This window comes from Arvicola amphibius, chromosome 4 (assembly GCF_903992535.2).
Source record: "Arvicola amphibius chromosome 4, mArvAmp1.2, whole genome shotgun sequence".
NCBI lineage: Eukaryota > Metazoa > Chordata > Mammalia > Rodentia > Cricetidae > Arvicola > Arvicola amphibius.
The window spans coordinates 137,772,985-137,795,319 of NC_052050.1; the positions used below are offsets into that span (position 1 = coordinate 137,772,985).

The window sequence follows — 22,335 nt, forward strand, 5'->3', positions numbered from 1 at the left end:
ATGATAAAAACATTAGGCTGCCAAGAATCCCAAAATAGCCTGCTGAGATTTTATACCAATTACAAAGCTCTTAGTTAGGTAATCTTTGTCACTGTTCTTAGATAATTCTATGCAGAAGCTATTACACAAATGACTGATTCTATCAATTGACTCACATTTACTCAAATGAATGTATAGTACCTATTGCAAATGGAATGAGAGACTGTGTGAGAAACGTTTTCAATCTCTGGCGTAGCGCGTTCTTTAAAATGTATGGCTGTTTAAAATGTAAATTTATTTGAAATAGTTTCTATCTTTGTCACATTAGGTTTTATATATGCATATGTACACATATATAATTCAAATTTTGTGTCTAAATTTATTTGGGCTGGAGACAAATTCTTTGAAATGGTACAAGATGAACCAGAATATTGTCCCTTATAAATACGACTGGGCATGAACTATCTGACTGTATAATTTTTCATTGCTTAAAGAAGAAAAAACAAACTAGAAAACCCTGCATGGTATAGGTATAGGGAAGAACTTTCTGATAGGACTCAGTTGCCCAAGAATTAAGGCCAATAATTGACAATTGACAAGGGCAATTTTATGAATCTAGAACACTTCTTTACAGAATTAAAAAACAGCAGCAAAAACAAGTGGTTGAATCAAAGCCCACCAAATGGGAGTGAATCTTTGCCAGTTTTACAGTGACGGGGGCTTAATATCTGTGTTATATAAAGAATTCAAAGAGTAGAGCATCAACCAAACAACCCATAAAAAAATGGGGGCTGGGCGGTGGTGGCGCACGCCTTTAATCCCAGCACTCGGGAGGCAGAGGCAGGCGGATCTCTGTGAGTTCGAGACCAGCCTGGTCTACAAGAGCTAGTTCCAGGACAGGCTCCAAAGCCACAGAGAAACCCTGTCTCGAAAAACCAAAAAAATAAAAATTAAAAAAAAAAATGGGTTTAGGCTCTGAACAGTGAGTTTACAAAGGAAAAAGTAAAAACAGCTAAGAAGTATATCAAACGTGTTCATCATCCCATTTGCAAATGCTAGCTGTGAAACTTCATCTTTCTCTTGTCAGAATGGCAAAGATCAACAAAACAACATACAACAAAAACTGGAGAGGATATGGGGGAAAGGGACCCCACATTCACTGTGTTCACTGTGGGTATAATTGTAGACTGCTGCAGCCACTCTGGAAATCAGCACGGGTAATCCCCAAAACACAAAAATAAATCTGTATGAACCATCTTTACCACTCTTCATCATATACTACTGCACAGGCACTTGCTCAGCCATGAGCATTGCTGCTCTAATCACAGTAACTAGGAAATTGAAACAGCCTAAATGTCCACCAACTAATGAACGGATAGTGAAAATCTGGTACATATATACTCTGGGATACCCATTCAGCTGTAAAGAAAAATGAAATCATGAACTTCGCAGGTAAATGAAATTAGATGGAATTTAATTTGTAAATGAAATTAGATCGAATAAGGTAACCCAGACACAGAATACAATTCTTCCTCCAAGTCTTCAGGTATGAATATATAATCTGAAGTAACTGTAGATGTCAGGGAAGTAAAAAGGGATAATTGGAGTGTGGGGGAAGTCAGGAGCATAGAAGAGCAATTGAGACGGGACTTGTAGGATCCAAGTGTTCTGAATGGGGAAATGGGAAAAAGGGGGCCTTAATTAAGGAGTGAAGGGATATAAGTATAGAAGAAGGGTAAAAATAGCAGTAAGAATGGCTGAAAAGTCATAGGAATCACATTATTAACTATCAATCTAAAAGTACTCATGATTCATGTGAATGAAAATTTCCTCTTCTGGTTGGCAATGTTTCGCTTGCGTTGTAGACTATCTAACAAAACCCCAACACCAGGACCTCTTTTGAGTCATTTGTCAGGGTTGGAGACTCCCTAAACATTATAGGCTACTGCTGCTGCCCTTGGTTGACCCTCCTCCCCCGTTCCTGAGGCACAAGGTTAGTCCACAAGGTAAGTAATATGCTGAAGACACCATGCATATTAGACAGAGAGCCTGAGCTGGATCTAACCTGCATCTTCCTGAAGACTCTCTTTCATGGTACCAAAAGGCATCAAGCATGCTTTCTAAGAAGAAAACAACCAGTGGTCATACCCATTTATGATAACCGTGAACCACAGCAACCAACATGGTATGATAACTTTAAGGGAAAAGTAATGGCATACCTAGCTTTGTGGTAACCAACAGTCTTCTAATTTTATTTAAAACTGCCTCAATAAAAAAGGGAAATCATACCTGGTACCCGGAAACCTAGAGCTACCCAGGGCTAGTGAAGTCATGGATCTTGAAGGAAAACCTACTGCCACCATTTACTGAGCCAATATAATCCCTAGCTACATTCTAAGTATTTATCCTTATACCCACAGATAAGTGTAGAAACTTTTCTTTGCAGCAGATGGAGACTATCAGAAAGCAATCAAAATATAAAATTTAAGAGCCCAATACCATCTATAACACAAGTCTTGTTCCTAAGGCTCTTCTTGTGGACGAGGGGTAGAAAGATTATAAGAAGCAGGAAAATTGTTGTGAGAACATGTCTTTTAGAAGTGCCAGAGAAATTACACCAATGAAATCTCAACATGGTCACCCTAAGCATGACCTGAACACAGACAACACCCAACAGACATGCTGAAATAGGAGGAGGAAAGTCCAGGCTGCCTCACCCCTAGACAGAGAACTACAGACAGCTAACGAATGTTGAGAGCAGAAAAATAGTCTTCCTAACCAATTGGTTATCCAGTACAAAATGGTCAGCCCTGAGAACATACATACAAGTAACATTGTACAGATAGACTGAACATGTCATTATTATATATTTAAGAATGCATACACACACTATATATACATGTATATATATAAAACACATAGTATATATACATAACAATATTTAAAAAGAGATCCAGAGCAGGGGTACATGGGAGGTTTTGGAGGGAAGAAAGGAAAGGGGAAAATTATGTAATATGTCTCAAAAATTAGAAAATTTTGATTAAAAATATGTAAAATCTTAATATTGATTTAAAATAAATTTTAGTTTTTAAAATGTTTTTTAAATTTTAGCCCTAATTTATCATCTTTCCTGTTGATACATACAGCTATTTTATTAATTAGCAAAGTTAAATTTCATTTATTTACATGGGACATGTGTGTCTCATATACAGGTACAAATAGAGGTCAGAGGATCACTTATGGGAGTTCAGGTTGAGTAGCAAGAACCTTTACCCACTGAGCCAACTTGCTGGCCCTAATTATTTTTAGTTCTATTTAAAAGAAATTAAGCTAGGCCTAGTGATAAAGGCCTGATAACTACTTGGGAGGCAGAAGCAAGATGATGATGGCAAGTTCAGTGACATCCTGGGCCATTTAATAAGATTGTCTATAAACAGACAAAATGTGCTAAGACTCCTAGTAAAAATAATTCTTCATGGCATATAAACCTTGGTTTATATTGTAAATAAAACATTGCTGCGCTGGTCATCTTAGCACTTGGGAGGCAGAGGCAGAATTGGACCAGCCTCCTCTAGAGGCCAGCCAGAGTTATAGTGAGACCCTTTTTCAAATATTTTATATATATATAAAAGAGAGAAACAGCCACCCCGCCCCCGACTGGAGAACCAGTATAACAGCCTGACTGCGGCATATGCAAGCAGCCAGTAGCTAACTGGCAGTTAGCACACACTGGATCTACTAGACAGGAAGATGGTTTGTTGTGTTTGGGATACAGCAAGATGGCTGAAGACTTCTTTATCCCATTCAGAGTAGTAAGGGATTTGAGACTTAGGAATTTATTCTTTCTGGAATCATCTGTTATTTTCACATCGCAGTTGATCTTGTGAATAACTGAAACCATAGAAGTTATAACCACAGATAAGGGAGAGCTGATGTAATTATCTAGGCGTATGTATAGTAATAGTTCATTTATATTTTAATAAATAAAGCTTGCCTGAAGGTTAGAAAAGCAAAATAGCCAGCCATTGGCTCTTACCTCTACCTCAGGCTGAAATGGCGATCCTGCCTCCAGAAATCTCAGAATGAAACTGTCTGAGAGCTGTCTCTTCCCATCTCCCATCCTCTCTAGGGCTGGAATTGAAGGCATGCACTACTACCATCCAGTTTCTATGAAAAACTAGTGTGGGTACTGTGATAAACAATGTGTGCCACCACTGCCTGGTCTGTAAGGCTGAACAATGGGGTTGTTTTACTCTTTGATCTTCAAGCAGGCTTTATTGATTAATATACAAATGAAATAACACTACATAAGTAAATTTTGCATTTCCAAATCAATTCTGTCATTCTGGGATTTGATGCTTTGTACTAATCTTTTACTGTCAGGTGAATTGCCCCACATCTTAGTTTTCTCCAATAGTCCTAATTTTACCCACTGGAGTCCCTACAAAATGGGTAACTATGTGTGTTTTTAATGTTTACACTGTATAGCACAAAAACATGTTTTGTTCTTATGTTTTAGATATTACATATGTTCTGACTGACCAGGGTGTTTCTAATTATTACATGCATGTTGCCAATGTTTTAATCGCAATATAGTAAATTTGGAATTTTTATGAAGATATGTGTCCTATACAATATGGTCGTATGCTTTCTTTAGCTTCTAAGAATGTATAGTTTAAGGTAGATGGTTATATATGCATTTTATATCCTTTAGTGTGTGACATTAGGGAGACAATTAGAGATGAAGAAAGCAGAACATGAGTTGAATCTGGAAAACACCATTTCCTAAACTTCCAAGTGACAAGGTGATAGGTAATATGTTAGGAAATTTTAGTTAAAGAAAGGGATGCTTGTAACTCAGACCTCCAGGACACAGTTCCATCATTACATAGCTGTTCCTTGATCATACTCAATACCCTAATATAAGACAACAAATTATTTACATATAATTTGCATACCCCTTCCCCAAATGCCTTATGTCACCCAGTCTACTTACAGTGCCCCACTACAATGCATGGTTTGTAAATAGTGGTTCTGCTATAGTGTGTTAAGGACCGGCCTCAACAAAAATCACTTCTTGCCAGGGTAGAGGCATGGGAATTAAAGAAATATAAGTGAAAGATACAAAGACGCATAAAAATAATAAAACTGAAAGCATAGGACAGTCTCTCCCTCCTTCCCTTCCCCCTTCTTTCTCTCACACACACTCACACACAAATGTACCCAGTTCTTAATTGCTCTCCCCTATGACCCTCTCTTGACTGTTCCCCCACCCCCACCTGGTCTTGCTGTAAAAGAGTTGGCATCTTAGCTGAGCATGGTGACACATGTCTTCAGTTGTGAGACTGAAGCAGGAGGGTCAGAAGGTTAAGGTTGGCTTAGGCTACAAGTTGAGGCCCCATCTCAAAAAAATAATAAATGACTAAGGTAACAGCAACCAAAAACTGTAAGTGGAGTTTTTCAGGAGTATACCCCCTGGGGGAGGACAGACTGCATTGCATCAGTCAGGACAGGAGAGCAACAGGACTGGGTTAGGACAGAGAATGACTTAATCCGCAATATAGAACACAGAGCTTGTTGGGACAATCTGAGTGTAATGTAGATGCCATGCTTTTAATTCAGTGGAAAACTATTATAAGTTTGCATATATAAATTTAATTCTCCAGCATAAGTCTGGTCTGCCATTGTATGCTTTTTAAAATGACTTTCTTCATTTTAAAATTAAATTAAAGGTGCACACCTTTAATGCCAGCACGCGGGAGGCAGAGGCAGGGGGATCTCTGTGAGCTCGAGGCCAGCGTGGTCTACACAGTGAGTTTCAGTGTTTAAAATGACTTTCTTACTTTTAAAAGCTCAGGAAATGTACTTGAGAACATAACTTTTGAACTAGCTTGTGAATAAAAGTGTTAATAGCAATTAATAAACTAATTAGTTTTGTGGCGTATGTTCTATTAAAAAAACATTTTCACTTCTCTGAAAAATGCTGCCTAAATTATAACTGATTTGTTAAGTGAAGGAGGGACTTCATGTGTTATAAGATTACAATTACAAATTCACTAATAGACCATAAAGTAAATTATCCAGAAGAAAAAAATGTTGATATTTAAACTGTAATCATGCAAAATATTAAATAAGAAAAAAGTAAAGGTAGGATTTAGTTCGTTTTTTAGGTTTTTTTTTTTTTTTTTTTTTGAGATAGGATCTTCTCTTATAGTCTTGGCTGGCCCGGAAACAACAGCAGTCTACCTACCCCTGCTTCCTGTGTGTTGGGACTGAAGCCGTATGCCACCATGCCCAGCCATATTTTGTTTTGAGTAAAATGCAATAACTGAACAGAAGTTGAATGTCTTTGTGTTCAGCTAGCTTATGCTTGTAGTGGAAATACCAAGTGGGGGTTGTTGTTGAAAGTTCAAGGCTAGCATGGACTCTGTAGTAAGACCTCTCAAAAAACAAACAAAACCACAACAGAAAAAAAAACCCTCAGTCAATTAACATGAGGACTTTTATTTTAGTATAAGGATAGTAAATAGTATAGCAAATGATGATCATCTGCTTATTGAGTGTGCATGTCTTATTGGATGCCATCACTAAAGGCCCCTAGGTACAAACCTTTAGTTAGCTGTATTAGCTTTTCTTGCTGATGTGAGACCGGGCAGTTACCAGAGTCTAGGTTATTTCCAAAGAAAGGAAATGGGTGAGCTCACAGTTCTGGGGGTCCCAAAGCAGGTCACGAATCCCTGCTGCTTAGCTTTGCGTAGGCCTCAGTGACGGGAGCAGGTGAGAGCGTGATGGCAAGACAGAGAGCAGGCACCACCCCTGGTCGGGACACATGCACTCGTCTCTGCCACGGCTTCTCAACTTAGCCCCACCATCTCTCAATATTGCCATACTGGGGACCAAACTTGGAAGTGTGAACTCTGTCTGAGTAGAAAAACCTTGGCATCTTCAAAGATTATTTTGCATCTTTTGCCTGCTTTCTCAGGCAGAGCATGTCCCAGAAGAGTTTTGAGAGTAGTTCTGGAGAGGAAGAGGAGGTTTCCCACAGGGGCTAGGCTTTTACGTGTTTTACTAGTGTTCTAAAGGAAGAGGCCCACCAAGCATAACACACATGCACTTGGGAGGATCAAAAGTTCAAGATGTGTCTGGGCCACTGAGTAAGACCATCTCAAAAAAGAAAGAAATGGGCCAGTATAGTTCAGAAATACTCTTCAAGACTTAGGCTGGCTCTAGGAGTGAAGACAGACTGATGATGTCATTGCTTAGAAAGCAAGTCACTCTAAGAAAGGATTATGTTCACTTTTCTAGTGTTTAATGGCCATGCATTGTTTTCTGTGTTCTCATCCTATCATTATCAGCAGGGAGAACTTCCATTTCTTCAGTATTAAACATAGTGCTAATTCTAGGTTCATGTTTTTTTAAAGTTTGTTTCAAACCTCATACTTTAACATGTTGACTAATATGCATACTAAACTTCAGTCACATTTCATAAAGATTCATAAAGATGTATCAGGGTTGGTTGGTATATTTACATGTAATAAAAATAGCAATATTTGGCATACATTTGTGAAACTATATGTGATTTAAAGCCAGTTCTGTCTTAAAAATGAAGAATGCCTGAAATGGCAAAACATTTATCTTCCTTATGACATCATTACTGTGAATATACATGCAGCTGTCAATAGATCACCAGCTAGAATATTAGTGACCATCACATTTATGTATGGCGGGAGGGACTTACTACAGATACATGCTTCTTTCTTTCTCAAACTTTTTAAAAGCAAGTAGATTCTTACTCCTGGCAAGGTTCCATCATTGATCCTAAGGTTTGAGAGCTTTTTCTCATAGAGAAGAGAAAGTTGACCCACATCATTTTACAGTTATTTCCTTTGAAAGCTTTCACAATGTTCTCGTCATTATTTAAATCCATCCTTTTTGTTTTGCTTTACTAGTAGGGTTTATTAGTTTCTCTACTTTTGCTGTGATTACAACTTTCTGGGGACTCAACCCCCTCGAAAGTACAGTACTATAAAATGCCACCCTCCTTTCCCTGAAAGAAAGAAAGGCATGTTGTTATAGAGAAGGACCATGGGGTGTGTAAGAAAAACTGTTTTCTCATATTTTCTCATATTTTGTATCGGTTCTTTTACTTGAAAATCTTTCAAGGGGTTTAATGAGAAACAATGGACTCTCTCTGTCCTTGGCTACGCAGAACAACAACAACAGAAAAAAACTGTTGCCATGAAAGCCAAGTGTTTCAAACTTGGAATTGCTTTCTTTTCTTCACTATCTGGGGTGTTCTAAGTCAGGAAGTATTGGGTGCTTATTTGTATTATCCCTGACCCCAGAACAACCGCATAAAGTAAATTTTCTTTTTAAAAAATGAGAAAGATGAGATTTGGAGGAAGGTTAAATTACTTGGTTAAGCTCACATGGGTCGGTAATAGCATAGCCCGAATTCATTTGAAATGTTTGGCCCTAAGGTGATGGATGCTCTCTGTTAGAACTCCTCGGTGACTTCCAAGTCAGCCCAGGCCCTGTCCTGTCCTACAAGAGACATGTGGAGGATTTCATTCAGTTTTCCATGGCCATGGGCACATGCTACTCTTAGCTTATGACAAAAGTGAAAGCAGAAGCAGAATACTGGCCTGCAGTAGTGAGGGTGAAGAGGAAAGCAGTTGAAGAGAGTTGAGCAGAACACATTTTAAGTACAAATCAAAGAATCCTCATTTATCTTGATACTTGTTAAGAGAATATAGGTTTGACCTCGGAGTCTCCTGGATCCAGGGATGCAAAGTATTGCATTTAGCCTCATCATGCATTCTATTGTCATTAGGTAATGTTCAGCCATTAGTTGCCAGAATTTTCACCTTCTGTTCTACAAGGCCATATTGTTTTCTCCTATCTAGAAAGCCAAGTGTTCCCCACCCCACATTAAGTTAGGAAGTTGTGAAGAATTTACCAATTCTTGCTTGTCCAGAGCTTGAACCACTAGGATCTACACTTTTACCCATTCAAAATTAAATTCATTTGATAACACAAAGAGAAAAGTAGGTGAATTAAACATTTTGAAATAACAAAATGTATAGCATTCTAGAAGTATTTGGACAGGTGCAGATATCCCTGCTCATCATAGACACACAGCTTATGATAGTCTGTTGAAAGTTCCTAGTAACTGGCCTTGAACTACCAAGAAAAATATAGCATCATTTTTCACATAATCCCTGTTGAATGTATAAAAGTATATAATATAGTTCAAAAAGGAATTCTGTCAAGAACAGAGAACTTAAAATACTAAATTAGCAGTTACATTGAAAACTCCGCCATCTATCCTGCTATAGTCTTTAAGTGTTTCAAGAGTTAGTGTTTGTGGTACCAGATTTTTAGTAATGCCAGTGGTTAATTTTACATAAACAGGACTCATCCATTTATGAGAGAAAAGTACGTCCATCAAAGAATTAGAAATACTAAAATTCTCAGCCCTGTCTCCTAATGTCTGTATTATTTTTATGTGAGGTGTATTATATTACAATGCTCATTTGAAAAAATTTGTTTTTAAACCTGTAGGTAAAATTGATCTCTTCATATAAGAAACTGAAAGATGTGTAGTGCCTGCTATCTCAGAGCTGTGAGACTGTGCGAACACAGAGCCTTGTGACCGATAGGAACCATATTCTTATCTTTGAAAAGAAGATTGCTTCCCTGCAGTCCTTGCTCTTATCAGGGAGCTTTGCCCTTTGAATGCATCAGCCTACTAAGGCCCAGAGTTGGTGAGGTGCCTATTTGGGAATTGTCAGACCCCTGCTTGTGACAAGTTTAATCCTGAGGAATTGCAGGCCAGTATAGAAGTCCACTGTTTTTCTAGTGCTGTAGGAACTGAGTTTGACCTCGTTGAGCAATGGGGTAAACTAAAGTAGAAATGAATGTAGTCGTTGTGACTTAGGAATTGAAGACATGAAGGAGGATTAGTTAGATGACTATTGTATAAAGGTAGTGGGAGGAAAAAGTACATAAGTGTAATGACAGTGAGAACAAAAGGAATTTCAAGTAGAGAGAAGACATTAAATGCATGGCGGTAGAATTTGTAATTTGATGAGTTGGTTTAATTTCTTAGATTTTTTTTAAAAAGATGTGAATTGACCACTTCTTACAAAGTTAAATATGTTTCTAAAATGCAACCCAACAATCAGCCTTACTAGATGTTTGCCGAAGAGAAATGAAATTTTATGTCCATGCAAAATGGTTTCCATAGATGTTTATAATAGTGTCATTTATAACCGCCAAAACCTCCAACCCCGGATTTCTGTCAGCTAGAGAAAGGATAATCAAACTGAAGTATGTCTATGTAATGATATTGCTTAACAATTAAAAAAAGGAAAACCCTAATCTGTCTATAACAGGTACAGATTTCAAAAGCATTTACACTGAGTTAAAAAAAGAAAACTAGACTCAAAAGTTTGTGTTCAGCAATTCTAGTTAGATGACATTCTGGGAATTAAAAGTATAAGGACATTGGGGGACTGAGCTAGAGGTAAGGGCTTGAACATATTCAGGTCATTGGATTCAGTCTCCAACAATGGAAAAAATGGAGAAATGTCAAGTAAACAAACAGAAACATTGGGGACAGAAATTAGACCCATGGTTGCTATGAAATGAGGCTTCACAAAAGCATGAGGAATTGGGAGGGGCGGACAACAGAAGTAATCTCTGTCTTTAGTAGCACCTAAGAAAAGTTGAGTGGTTAAGGGCATTTGCTGTTCTTATAAAGGATTGGATTTAGCTTCCCAACACACACACTGGAAACTCAACTGCCTGTAACTCTAGCACCAGAAAAGTCCAACACCCACTTCTCACTTCTACCAGCACATTATTACACATGTACACACATGCATGCATGCACTAAGTAAAATTTTTAAAAAATATTTTAAAACATGAATGTATCTACATAGTGGTACATTCCTTTAATCCCAGCACTCAGGTGACAAAAGCTTGCTATGGCCTACATAGTAAGGCCCTCCTCCCTCCGAAAAAATATGAATGTAACTGGGTAAAATGTACATCACTCCATAATATTAAAAGACAGTTGTACCATTTTACAGAACATCCCCTGTAGCATTCATAGTTGTCAGTGAAATGTGCTAGTTATGTACACCCATCTCAGACTTCTAGGGAGTGTGAATTGGTAGGTCTAGAAAGGGGGCTAGGGTAGTTCATGCCTTTAATCCCAGCATCTGGGAAGCAGAGGCAGGTAGATCTCTGTGAGTTCGACTAGCCTGCTCTATAAAGGGAGTTCCAGGCCAGCCACAGTGAGCCGCTGTCCCCCAAAACAAAAGCAGCCCCCCAAAAGAAGTTCTATAGCCCCACCTGCTGGTGCACATCTGTAATCTCGTTGTTGGGAGTCAGGGTGGGAAATTATCAGCACAAGTTCAAGACCAGCCTATGTCGACATTTTGAGCCCAGGGAGGGAGGGAAAAGAAGGGAAGGAGGGAAGGAGGGAGGGAGGAAGGAAAAAATATCGATATAGCCAAAACTATTGCCAAGTGGATCAAATTTGCTATTTACTTTTCTAAACTATGTCTTTTTAAGTGCAAACATAATTATATTTTTATTTAATTACAGAGTCCCTCAGCTGCCATTGGATAGGTATTTGATGTTTTAGAAATAATGGGCAGTCTGAGCTCCCAGGTTCTATTAAGCATTATAATGTGCCCTGTTTAAAATGAGAATTTGTTCCTTCCTTTCTTGTCATCTTCTTAATGTTTCCAAGAGTTCTTTCTCTGCAGAGTGTTATAAAAGGTCATTTTCTTTTAAATTACAATGTACTTTGTAGACAGTTCACTGATTAACAGCTTCCTAGGGGAAAACATCCCTGAGTATTGGTTTCCAACTTTAAAGAATATATATCTCACAATAGCACCCCCATTTCATCAGTGTGTATTTACATCACCAATTATAATATAGTTGTCCCCTCAGATGCTTGAAGGATCGGTTCCAGCTCAGTGTTCCCCTGTATTTCATGGGGATGAAGCATTTGTTCAAAAGTCATCCTAGGGAAAGAAAAGCTTAGAGTTGACTGCAAGAATTTTAAGAGTAAGGCTAAAAGGGGGCTTCTCCGTTATCAAAGCACCCTGGAGTTGCAATACAAGTTTTCAGCTCTCATATGTGTAGTTGTCAGCACTGTTTGTGTGACAGGCACTTGCTTCCTGTGCCTGCACACTACTGAAATAACAATGGTATGACTGAGCAGCAGAAGGTTTTGGTTTTGTCCAATTTTAACTATTTTAATGTAAGTAACCATACGAGCGCATTGATTATGATATTGGTCAGCCTACCTAGATTGTATTAAGTGCAATTGATATTTAATGCTGATTGATGTTAGCTAGTGAATGTTAACTCTAGCTAGTTAATGTTCGTTAATGTTAGCTTTTAGGAGATAGTTGAAGTCCTTAAAGGATCGCCACAAGAAAAAATACTCTTCTCAGCCTCAGTTGCTCTGTTTGGAAAAATTGTGGAGTGTTTCGTTTGATTGCAACCTTAGATTTAGCTGATGGTATTGCCAACTTTGAAGCCACATCAGAGGAGGCAGGAAGATTTGATAGGATTCAAGAATAGAAACAAGGCATTAAAAACTTAAGACCTTTAAAGTTTTCCCCTTGTTGTCTCAGAAATATTCATGAAAGATTTTAGAATGAAAACAATAGGTTAATTATTGCTAAGACCCTGTTTTCTATATAGTAGAGTATCAGTCTGTTGGAAAATTGATTTGCCTGAGGATCAAGCTTTAGTGACTTGAGAGTAGATTGTTTCCTGGTCTTGTAGCTAAATTCTTTCTGCAGCCACTTAACTAGTTCTGAATCTTCAAACCAAGACATAATGAAATATATCACTTCGACTAATACTTTATTACCCAAATAGGCTGTGGGTTTGGCTCAAAGAATCGATTTCTTGTATTTGCTGGTATCTCAGTGCAAAGATTTCTTTATCAACTTACCAATTCATGGTCTTGTTCTGCACTCCCCAGGAGTATCAGAATTGTCAGCTCAGGGTGCTGCTGTGCACTAGTAACGCAAGTCCATTAACTTGGTAATGGAGACTGAAGTCTTTACAAAGCTCTTCCCTTGAGATTTCTAATAAGTTCAGGAATTAAAGCTTGCAGTGGAAATGTGAAATGCATCAATTACTTGAAGAGATGCAGAAGAATTTTCTTTGTTTCTCTTCCTGTGGCTCAGTGGTCCGTGTTTATAAACTCAATGCTTCAAAGTCATTCTGATGGGAAATTTTGGTTTATTATATTATTTAAAGTTACTAATTCTTTGGTTTGTAGAATGTTCTTACTGATTTAGTTTCTTTCCTCTAATGTAATCCTGTCTTCCAAAGCTCCCATTTGGTACTTCTGTGTCTACACATTAGCCTAGTTCCAGAACCTGGTAGACTGCTGGGTAGTAGTGGAACTAGACACTCAGTTTGACTGTTTTAGGGCCAGTTCATTAACTAAGAAAATGATGGTCACTGGGCATCGTGGTACATGCCTGTAATTCTAGCACTCAGGAGGCTGAGGCAAAGGGACTGCTTGCTCTGAGCTCAAGGCCAACCTAGGCTACACAGGCAGGGCCAGCCCTGTGTCTGGGGAAGATGACAACTTGTTAGATCTGTTCTGGGGCCTGCAGGGTAGCGTGAGCTAGCACGGGGGACTGCCCAGTTACAGTCTTTTCATTTTGTGTGTAAAGTGAGCTATCACTACTGGGCACACTCTGTGTGGTGGGAAAGCAGAGGAAAGAAGGTCAGAGTTCCTTTTCAGTTTCTTACTACTTTAAAAAAATCTGTGATTCTCCGGTCATAAACTTCCCATGTTATTCCATTTCTAACAAAACAAAATGGCTCATTTCTACAATGCATTCTGCTTTGATCCTGCTAGTTGCTGGAGGTAAAGGCCCCTCACAGCGTTGAAATTGATGTAAATCAATAATCATGACTTCCATATATTTCTTCAAAAGAAAAATTTGCATGTATACCAAGAGAAAGAGAAGTTATTTCTGACTACCTTAGAGAAATATGAAGTTTTATTTTTAACCTTCATTCTGATAACATTTATAAAACATTAATTTGTGTATCTGTGTGGGCACATACATTTTTACATGTGTCAGTAGTTGATAATGACTATTCAAACATGAAACAATTATTGTTCCTACTTGTTTTCATCCAGCTTTATTCTAATGAAAAAGTGGTATTTGAAGTTTTCTATTTTCCTCATCCAGGCTGCTCTGTCTTCATTTGCTCTCTAGCGCATTTATTGCTGCTTTTGCTGGGTGTTATTAAAGAATACAAATGCTCCACAGAGCACCATGGTCTCAGCTAAAGTGAAACAGGTCTGGTGGTTTGCCTGCTGGGAAGCAACTTGGGTTTGCTGTCAGTGTACAAAGGACTCTAATTCATTGTGCTACTTTTTCCTGCAAGGCAGGGTGTGAGAAATGACTTCGGCTGTTGACTGATTGTGGTCCTTGGGCACCAGATAGTGGATGCTGGAATGTATTGCAGAAAAGCCGATTAAAGCGCTAGGATTTAACAGGAAGAGTAGAGTCATCTGAATGCATACTTACATATTTCTTTTGAAAGTATTGCCTTACTATCCGCCTATTCAGAGAGGAATAACATTATTGCAAAAATATGCATTTTGTGACAATAGCAAGCTGTGCATGATTAGGACTTTGTGCAGGTAGAACGATTGGAACTTTGAGGAGCCTGCATCCTTTGCAGTTTTGTTACTTAGCTTTTCGGAATTATATTTCACCATGGCTTAAATTTCAGTAGTCACTTGCAGTTCACAGTGTAAATATCCACAATCTAGAATGTCTACTGTCAGCACCTAATACCTCATCCCCATATCCTGGCTGCCTTTCTTCCCAATAAAAGTTTACTAGAGTAAAGTTTGGAAATATTTTATGTGGTCATTAAACTTGAAGATACTTAAATACAATGTATTTTGCATTCTTCCTGTTAAAACATTTCTAAATCCTCTCAGCAAGTTCAAGCGTAGTCCCTCCGTGGCCCTTTGGTTTAGTCTGTCTCATTGTCCCTGATGCTCTTGGCTTGTCTAGGAAGAGCCAGCATGTCCCTTCCTCTCTCAGGCTTTCCTTCTCCCCCACAGTCATCACCTAAAAGCTGCTTGTAAAAGACCTCCTTAGCCCACAGTTAGCCTGTTAGTAATCCTATTTAAACTAGCCAATAAGCCCCTAATAGTATTTCATAGATTTACCCCACAATCTACTGCAATCATTTGCTTACCTCTCTCTCTCTCTCCCTCTCCCTCTCCCTCTCCTTCTCTCTCTCTCTCCTTTAATAGGATAATATTTCTTGAAGTCAGAGATAGCAGTGCTGCCTTTTGAATGTACAAAGGCTTCTATAGCTATATTCACTGATTTGCATTATTTAGATTGTAATTATCTAGCTTTTTTGTTTTAAATTTGACTTTGTAATATCATATTCCTAGTATGTTAAACTTCCATATTGCTAAAAAAAAATGTTTAATAAAGGGAAGTCTTTAGCTTTGAGCCTTTTTGGCCAGAAGATACAATTTTACTTTTGTGCAGTTAATTTTTAAACAGTCTGAACCACAGTTTATAAGAAATTGGAAAAAATAATTCTGTTATTCTGAAATTGTTCAATCTACCACATGGAACTACCACATAGAACTGACTTCCATTGGTATAAGATTCCCTCAATAACTTTTCTATTTGAAAACGTGGTTATAGTTTCTAGATTTTAGCCTAGTTCTAATCCAAGAGACAAGACAAAGAAAAGGCTGTATAGTATTTGTTAATAGTGGAATATAGGATTTAAACAGCTGCTGGTATTAGTATCTTTGTAGTGTTTGCTTTTAAATAACTCAGTTTTGTAGCGAAATGCAAAGAAAACATAAAGGTATGACCGCAAATAAGTATTTTAAAATAAGGTTATTGTTTTACTTTTATTTAAAGTTGTCTTTTGTTAATGTATACCTAATTTTTTTTCACAGATATGTTAAGACAATTTGTATAATTATTTCTTTAATGATATTCCCATCTGCCTTATATCTGAATCATAATCCTAGCTATTGTTATTTAATGAAAAAACAAAACACTGTGTTGTTATTATTACGTTTGCCCTTCAGTTGAGCTCACAAAAGAAACTTGTTGGATCTTGAGTACACTAAGGAATCTGCTATAAAGATTTGTAATTTCTATTTTCATTCTGATATATTTTTTAAAAGTCTATTGTGAAAAATAGAGTAAAATTACCCATGTCATAGTAATTGGTTACCTACTCATTTCCTGAGATGCCTACTTAATAAGATTTACTACTGGTAAAATTTGGTATACCAAGTATAAAGGTTAATGCAGGTTAGGTTATTGTTGCCAGTTAAAGAATGTGCTCTCTGTTTTTGTTTTGGAGCACTGCCTCCAAGAGGCTCATAACATTTGGTACGTAGTTCACGTATTTCTAGTCTACAGACCTTCCCTTTCGGGCGAAAAAGGATTCATGGTTCTGATATTTACATTTCTTTCTTTTTTCTTTTTTTTTTTCCTGCTATAAAGCGCAGTGATGGTAGTTAATTAAAAACAAAAACTAAAACTAAAAAACTTTCCATGCCATTACAAATAAAACTGACGGGTTTTTGAAGACTAGTAATTTGTACCTTTAAAGAGCCACATTATTTTGCTTTTGTCTCAGACTGTATTATGCTTTACAAGTATGCTGTGACAGCCTGAATACAAACGGTGGAGGGGGGAGGGAGGGACATTGTCTTGAGCTGGCCTGCTGCTATCAGAGGGAATGTGTTCCTAGACGCGAGATTTAGCATTCATTGGTTGTCTGAAGAAAGCTATTTCATCTGAGGATTGGACAAGAAGCTGCGTCAATTTGCTGCCCGTCTCCAAGGCACTGGTGATGCTGCCTTCACAAGCTGGCTAACGTCACGGCTCCATCACCCAGCGGGGTGTGGACTCTCTTTTTCTGTTCTTCTCTATTTAATTCTCTATTTGCTGCCTACTGCATTTCTTAATCTGTCTTCTGCCAAATGCTAACAGCATGATATTTTGCAATCATCTAGGTGAATACAAAAAAGACGAACTCCTAGAAGCTGCTAGGTAAGTGATTCCATTCATTTTAAGTGAGTATAATGCATTTAAGGGAGAAAAGGGGGAGGGCAGGTATAGGAGTGTAAAGATTTATAACCTGTTCTTGTCTTGCTTGGGTTTTAAGGGATGGTGTGAATAAGATCTACTAAGTCTTTGTGTACTTTATTACATTGTTAGTGGGCATAATGACAGAATCCTTCACTATGCTGAGTATTGTAAGGCTAATTTTATTTGGAACCTATCTTGAGGGTACTACCTGCAGACGTTTCAGAAGATATTCTCGGGGTGTTTATATGCCTATGGCTTTCTTTTGCTTTGAAGATTTTTTTTCCTGACCAAGCTTGAAGGAGAGACGTAAAGTAAATGTTAAAATCCTCAGCTATTTTGTTGGTGGTGGCAGTGGTAATGGTCATTTATGATTTAATTTATTACCTCTTTATAGAATTTGTATTTTTAAACTCTAGAGTTTTAGATTTTTGCACAATAAAGTTTGTTTGTAATTAAAATGATTCGTAGATAAATTTTTAAATATAGAAAGCTGCATTACCCAAGATACCATACCACCACATAATTAACAGGAATTATGTTAACTGAAATAAATATTGTATGGCATGCATTGTGATCCATATTTTAAAAATAAAACAAAATCCTTGTTGTTTTCCACTCTTAATGAAAGCATCCATAAATATTCATAAGAAGCCCAATGATTTTACAGAAGTTGACTTACTACCTTTTTATAGGAGTGGTAATGAAGAAAAACTAATGGCTTTACTGACGCCTCTGAATGTGAATTGCCATGCAAGTGATGGGCGAAAGGTAAGTTCTTTCAAATGCTTCCAGTAATGTCTTGCTTTACAATGAAATTTAGTTCCGAATGGCCTGTGTCTGTGTTTGTACGCACACATTTGTAAGCTGTTTCTCCTGGCTCCTTTGCACTGTGAAGTGAAATGATGCTCTCACCGGGGCTGTGAGAGGCTCCTGGAGCCACTAGCTAGGGAAGCGTGAGCTTCAGGAAGCTTTCCTCTGAACTGTCAGACACGGAAAGTTGTTTGTTACGTGAGCTGTTTGCACACAGTGCTTTCAGCAAATAAAATTCACCATATTTTCTGTGTGCCATGATGGAAATGATGTTTATCTTTGTTAGGATGCATGCATTTGTTATTTATTTGGTAGATTTGTCTGCTAGATATCAGCACTTCTTCCATTAAAGGTGAGAAACTGCTAATGATTTTTTTAGATCTCCATATCAGTTCTGCTTTTTTTTTTTTTTACAATTGTGGAATATTGTAAGAAAATAGACTAAAAGAGAAATAATCTCCATAAAGATACACTTGTCGTAGCTGTAAGGTAATGCATAAAATGCGCAGCCTCGCTCTGTTCTGCACTGATGCTGCATATAGAATGAATGTAATGTGTTTCAGACTGTGGAAATGACTGCGAAGTTTGCAGTGATTTACCTGGTAGACTGAAAGAACCCAGAACCCTCTCTACTGCACTAAGCTAGCAAACTCACTGAGTACTCTTCCTCACTCTGGGAAGGTGATTTTTAAGGGGTAACTGCTCTTTTTTTTTTTTTTTTTTTTTGGTTTTGGAGTAGGGATTTTAACCCCCTGAGTACTTTGAGCTGCATATTTTATTTGGATCATCTCAGTAGGTAGAGTTACTTCTCTTACTGTGTGAGTGGAAGCTTTCTCTTCTGTAGTAAGTGCAACTGTGGCTTCCTTGAGCTTCTTGAGATCTCCATAACCATTTTAGTACTGGTACATTGATGGGCTATCAACTATACAGCAGGAGATGAAGTAACCATCCTATCCCAGTTTCGTCCCCAGTCCCCAGCCCTTCCACTGGACAGCCCCATTTCTTCTCTACTGTGGGTATACTCTCACTTCCTTAGAACTGGAACCAGTGCTTTTTTCCAGTTCCATGGCTCTTTCTCTATTAGCCATATGGTTTGCTGTAGACTTCCTTTACGCTTATGCTTACGTGTCTGTCTCCTACTGTTCTGTGTCTTTTGTATTTTGCACAGGATCAAGCTTGGCATCTAGCAGCAGCTTTAGAGTATTAGTCTGAGTCTCTGACAAACCCTGAATGAGAAAATCGTCTCTTCCCTTGCCTTTTAGAAAATTAAATCTATAGGATGTGAGTGAGAGATTGTATTTTCTGTTAGTCTTACTTTATATTCCATTGATTTCCAGATAGTTACAACATGAGGAGGAACTATATTATTTTCATGTATAAGACATTTTTAGGAACATACCTGAGCTATCATAATTAGGATTTCTACTTAAATAATACAGTAATATTCTAAAATAATGTACATATGCTTATATATTATCAGCGTTTCTTTTTTCAATTTAAATCAGGTAACAAGAAAAATAGGTATTTATTAGGGCTTATTGCATATAACATATGTTAATATGTTATAAGGCATCATTCAAAGTTTGTCATCTGTATGCAGATCACAAATAGAATTGCATACATTAAAGTTGGTAATGTTTATGTCTAGATTTTTATGCTCATTTGTGGCATGGAGTGGTTCTTACTAACTAGCATGCACCAATTGTGTTAAGCCACAAGCGTGTTCTCTGTGCTGGTGGGGACTGGTGTCATCCTCTAGTTATGACAGTGTTGTTTGCTTTCTTGCAGTAGATATCAAGAAAACATATGAGCCAATCCAAGCTGATAAAGTACAAGTTTCTCTCTCAGATATTTGATATATTTTCTAAGACATTCTCATATGTTTACTAGAATGAGGGAACTTGGGTTTGCATTATAAAAAGATAAAGGTTCCTTTTTCTATGCGGTATGGCTTTTATATTAGAGCAGGTCATAGAACCAAATCCTGTTTGTAGAGGCTTTCCAAAAGACTGCTAATGCTGAACTGGTTTCTGTCTTGGTTTTACTACACTTTTTGGTTTTGTATGTTTTGAAGGCCCATGGAAATGTAAATTCACAAATAGTTTTAGAAAGAAATGCTCCTTAAACAGTCACTGTGGGTAGAGAATTGCTTAGAGATGTGTAGTGGGTGAGATTTAGTACTCTTAATGCTGTATGTGGGGTTGCACAGGAACGTAGTTTCCACTGTCTGGTATTTCATTGCTGTGACTTGATGCCGATCTAGCTAAGTGATGTGAGTGGTTAATATTTTGATTTCCCCCTTGTCTGTCTAGCCCCTGGAGTTGGGGAAATTGTGACACACCAGTAAGGCTCTTTCTGCTTTATCTTGTACTTTGCTTTCATTTTTACCAAAAGACAAAAACACATAAATTTAAAGTTGTACACTATGGTATATGCCTGTTTTCTCAGCAACTTGGGGAAGCTGAAGCAGGGAGATTGAAAATTAGCAAGGACAGCCTGGGCTTCATAATGAAATCCTGTCTCAAAAAATGAAGAATTTTTATAAGACAGAAAAGTAATAATAGAATAGCGAATGGGTTAGTGATTTCAAAGTGATTTTTAAAAAACTTTTATTGATTCTTTGTGCATTTCACATCATGCATTCCAATCCCACTTATCTTGTCCACCCTCTTGCAACCTCTCCCAAAACAAAATTTAAAAGAAAAATCAAACAGAACAAGAAAAAAGAATTTTGTTGTGGAAGCTATAGTGTAAGCCCATTGTCTCATCGTTATTCTAGGGTTGACCTGAAACTACAGACTAGCTTGTGACAGAGATCTGCCTGCCTCTGCCTCTCTAATGCTGGGATTGAAGTTGTGTGCCACCAAACCTCACTTCTTTTTTTTTAAGTTGAGACAAAGGGGGCTTCCTAGTCATGCTGTGTTGAGCCACCCTGTAGAGAATTTGACTGATGTTCTTGTAGTAGTAGTTTCTTGTCCACCACCAAACCACAAATACCATACAAAGACTTCTTATTAATTACGAAAGCTGCTCAGCCTTAGCTTAGGCTAGTCCTACTAGCTCCTATAACTTAAATTAGCCCATTTATACCAATCTATGGTTTATTGTGTGACTTATTACCTCATCTCTCTGTAATTACCCATGCTGCTTCCTCCACATCTGGCTGGCAACTTAGCCTTCTTCCCAGAATTCTCTCTCTGTCCAGAAGTCCTGCCTATTACCTTCTGCCTTGCTATTGGCCATTAATCTTTTTATTACACAAATCACAGCAATACATTTACACACAGTGAACAAATATCCAACATTTCCCCCTTTTTGTCTAAATAAAGGGAAAGGTTTTAACTCTAATAGTACAATTATATAAATAAGAACAATTATCTAGTAAGAATTAACATTTACAATGTTCATTCCATTTATATTTGTCAAATTTGGAAAAATTATTAACTATCTTATCTTGATGAGTCCAAAGTTTATACCTAAACCATTTTCTATGATAACTTGTATTACCATCCTAAAAATACCTTTTTAGACCTAGAAATATCTTCTTAGATAAATAACTTAAGATTTTATGTTCTCAACCTATAAACTTTACATATTTTGTAAGTTTTTTATTTATTTGGTAACAAGAAAAACTTTATAATTATCTAGTCTTCGATCCCCATCAGAGACCCGAAAAGGATAAAGTATTACCTGACTAAACAGGAAATGCAGAGCAAACAACTTCTAAAACTATTAAAATGACAAAGACAGCTGGTTGCCTGGACTGTCACCCAAGGTTCCTCTACAACATTGGGGCATCCATCTTTGGCCTACAGGCCTAGAATATCTGACAGACTTTTTTGAAGCAAAAAATTTTTGAAGGACTGTCCTACCTTGTCTTCATAAAGTTCAGCACTCGCCTTCTTTTGTGTACTGCTTATCCAGTTTGGACAGAATATTATCATAAGTCAGAGTAAGGGCAGTTTATTGCCCAGTGGCTAACTTTGCCACAATAGAAACAAACTCCATGTGCCCAGCATTCTTTTTTGAAGTAAATTGGTGCTGCCAGGAGCAGGCATGTCTTACTGTCATGAAAAGTCTTAGATTATTAAAACATCTTAAATGCTATATTCTGAGGTCTCTGTTTGAAGACTGTCTATCTAAAATATATCTGTTTGACCTTGAAAATATACAGATTGTTAAATAACTGACTACTAACCTGTATTTCTTTATTATCCTCAGTAATAAAGGACTAAACCTTTATATTACATTTTTAAATGAGCTGCATAGGTACAATACCTAAACAAAAGTAGAAACATATACAGTATAGCAAAATAACCTTAAATTTGTATCAGTATACAAAACTTTATACTAAGCTGGGCAGTGGTGGTGCACACCTTTAATCCCA

At 37.5% G+C, this 22,335-nt stretch overlaps 1 protein-coding gene across 1 annotated transcript in view; it reads left to right on the forward strand.

The window, feature by feature from the left end:
- Positions 1–22,335, forward strand: part of Tnks (tankyrase) — a 151,025-nt gene that overhangs the window by 69,929 nt on the left and 58,761 nt on the right. The window contains exons 4-5 of the mRNA XM_038326814.2: positions 17,063–17,099; positions 17,831–17,906. Of these exons, the coding sequence (XP_038182742.1) occupies positions 17,063–17,099; positions 17,831–17,906 (113 nt within the window). The remainder of the gene's footprint in view (positions 1–17,062; positions 17,100–17,830; positions 17,907–22,335) is intronic.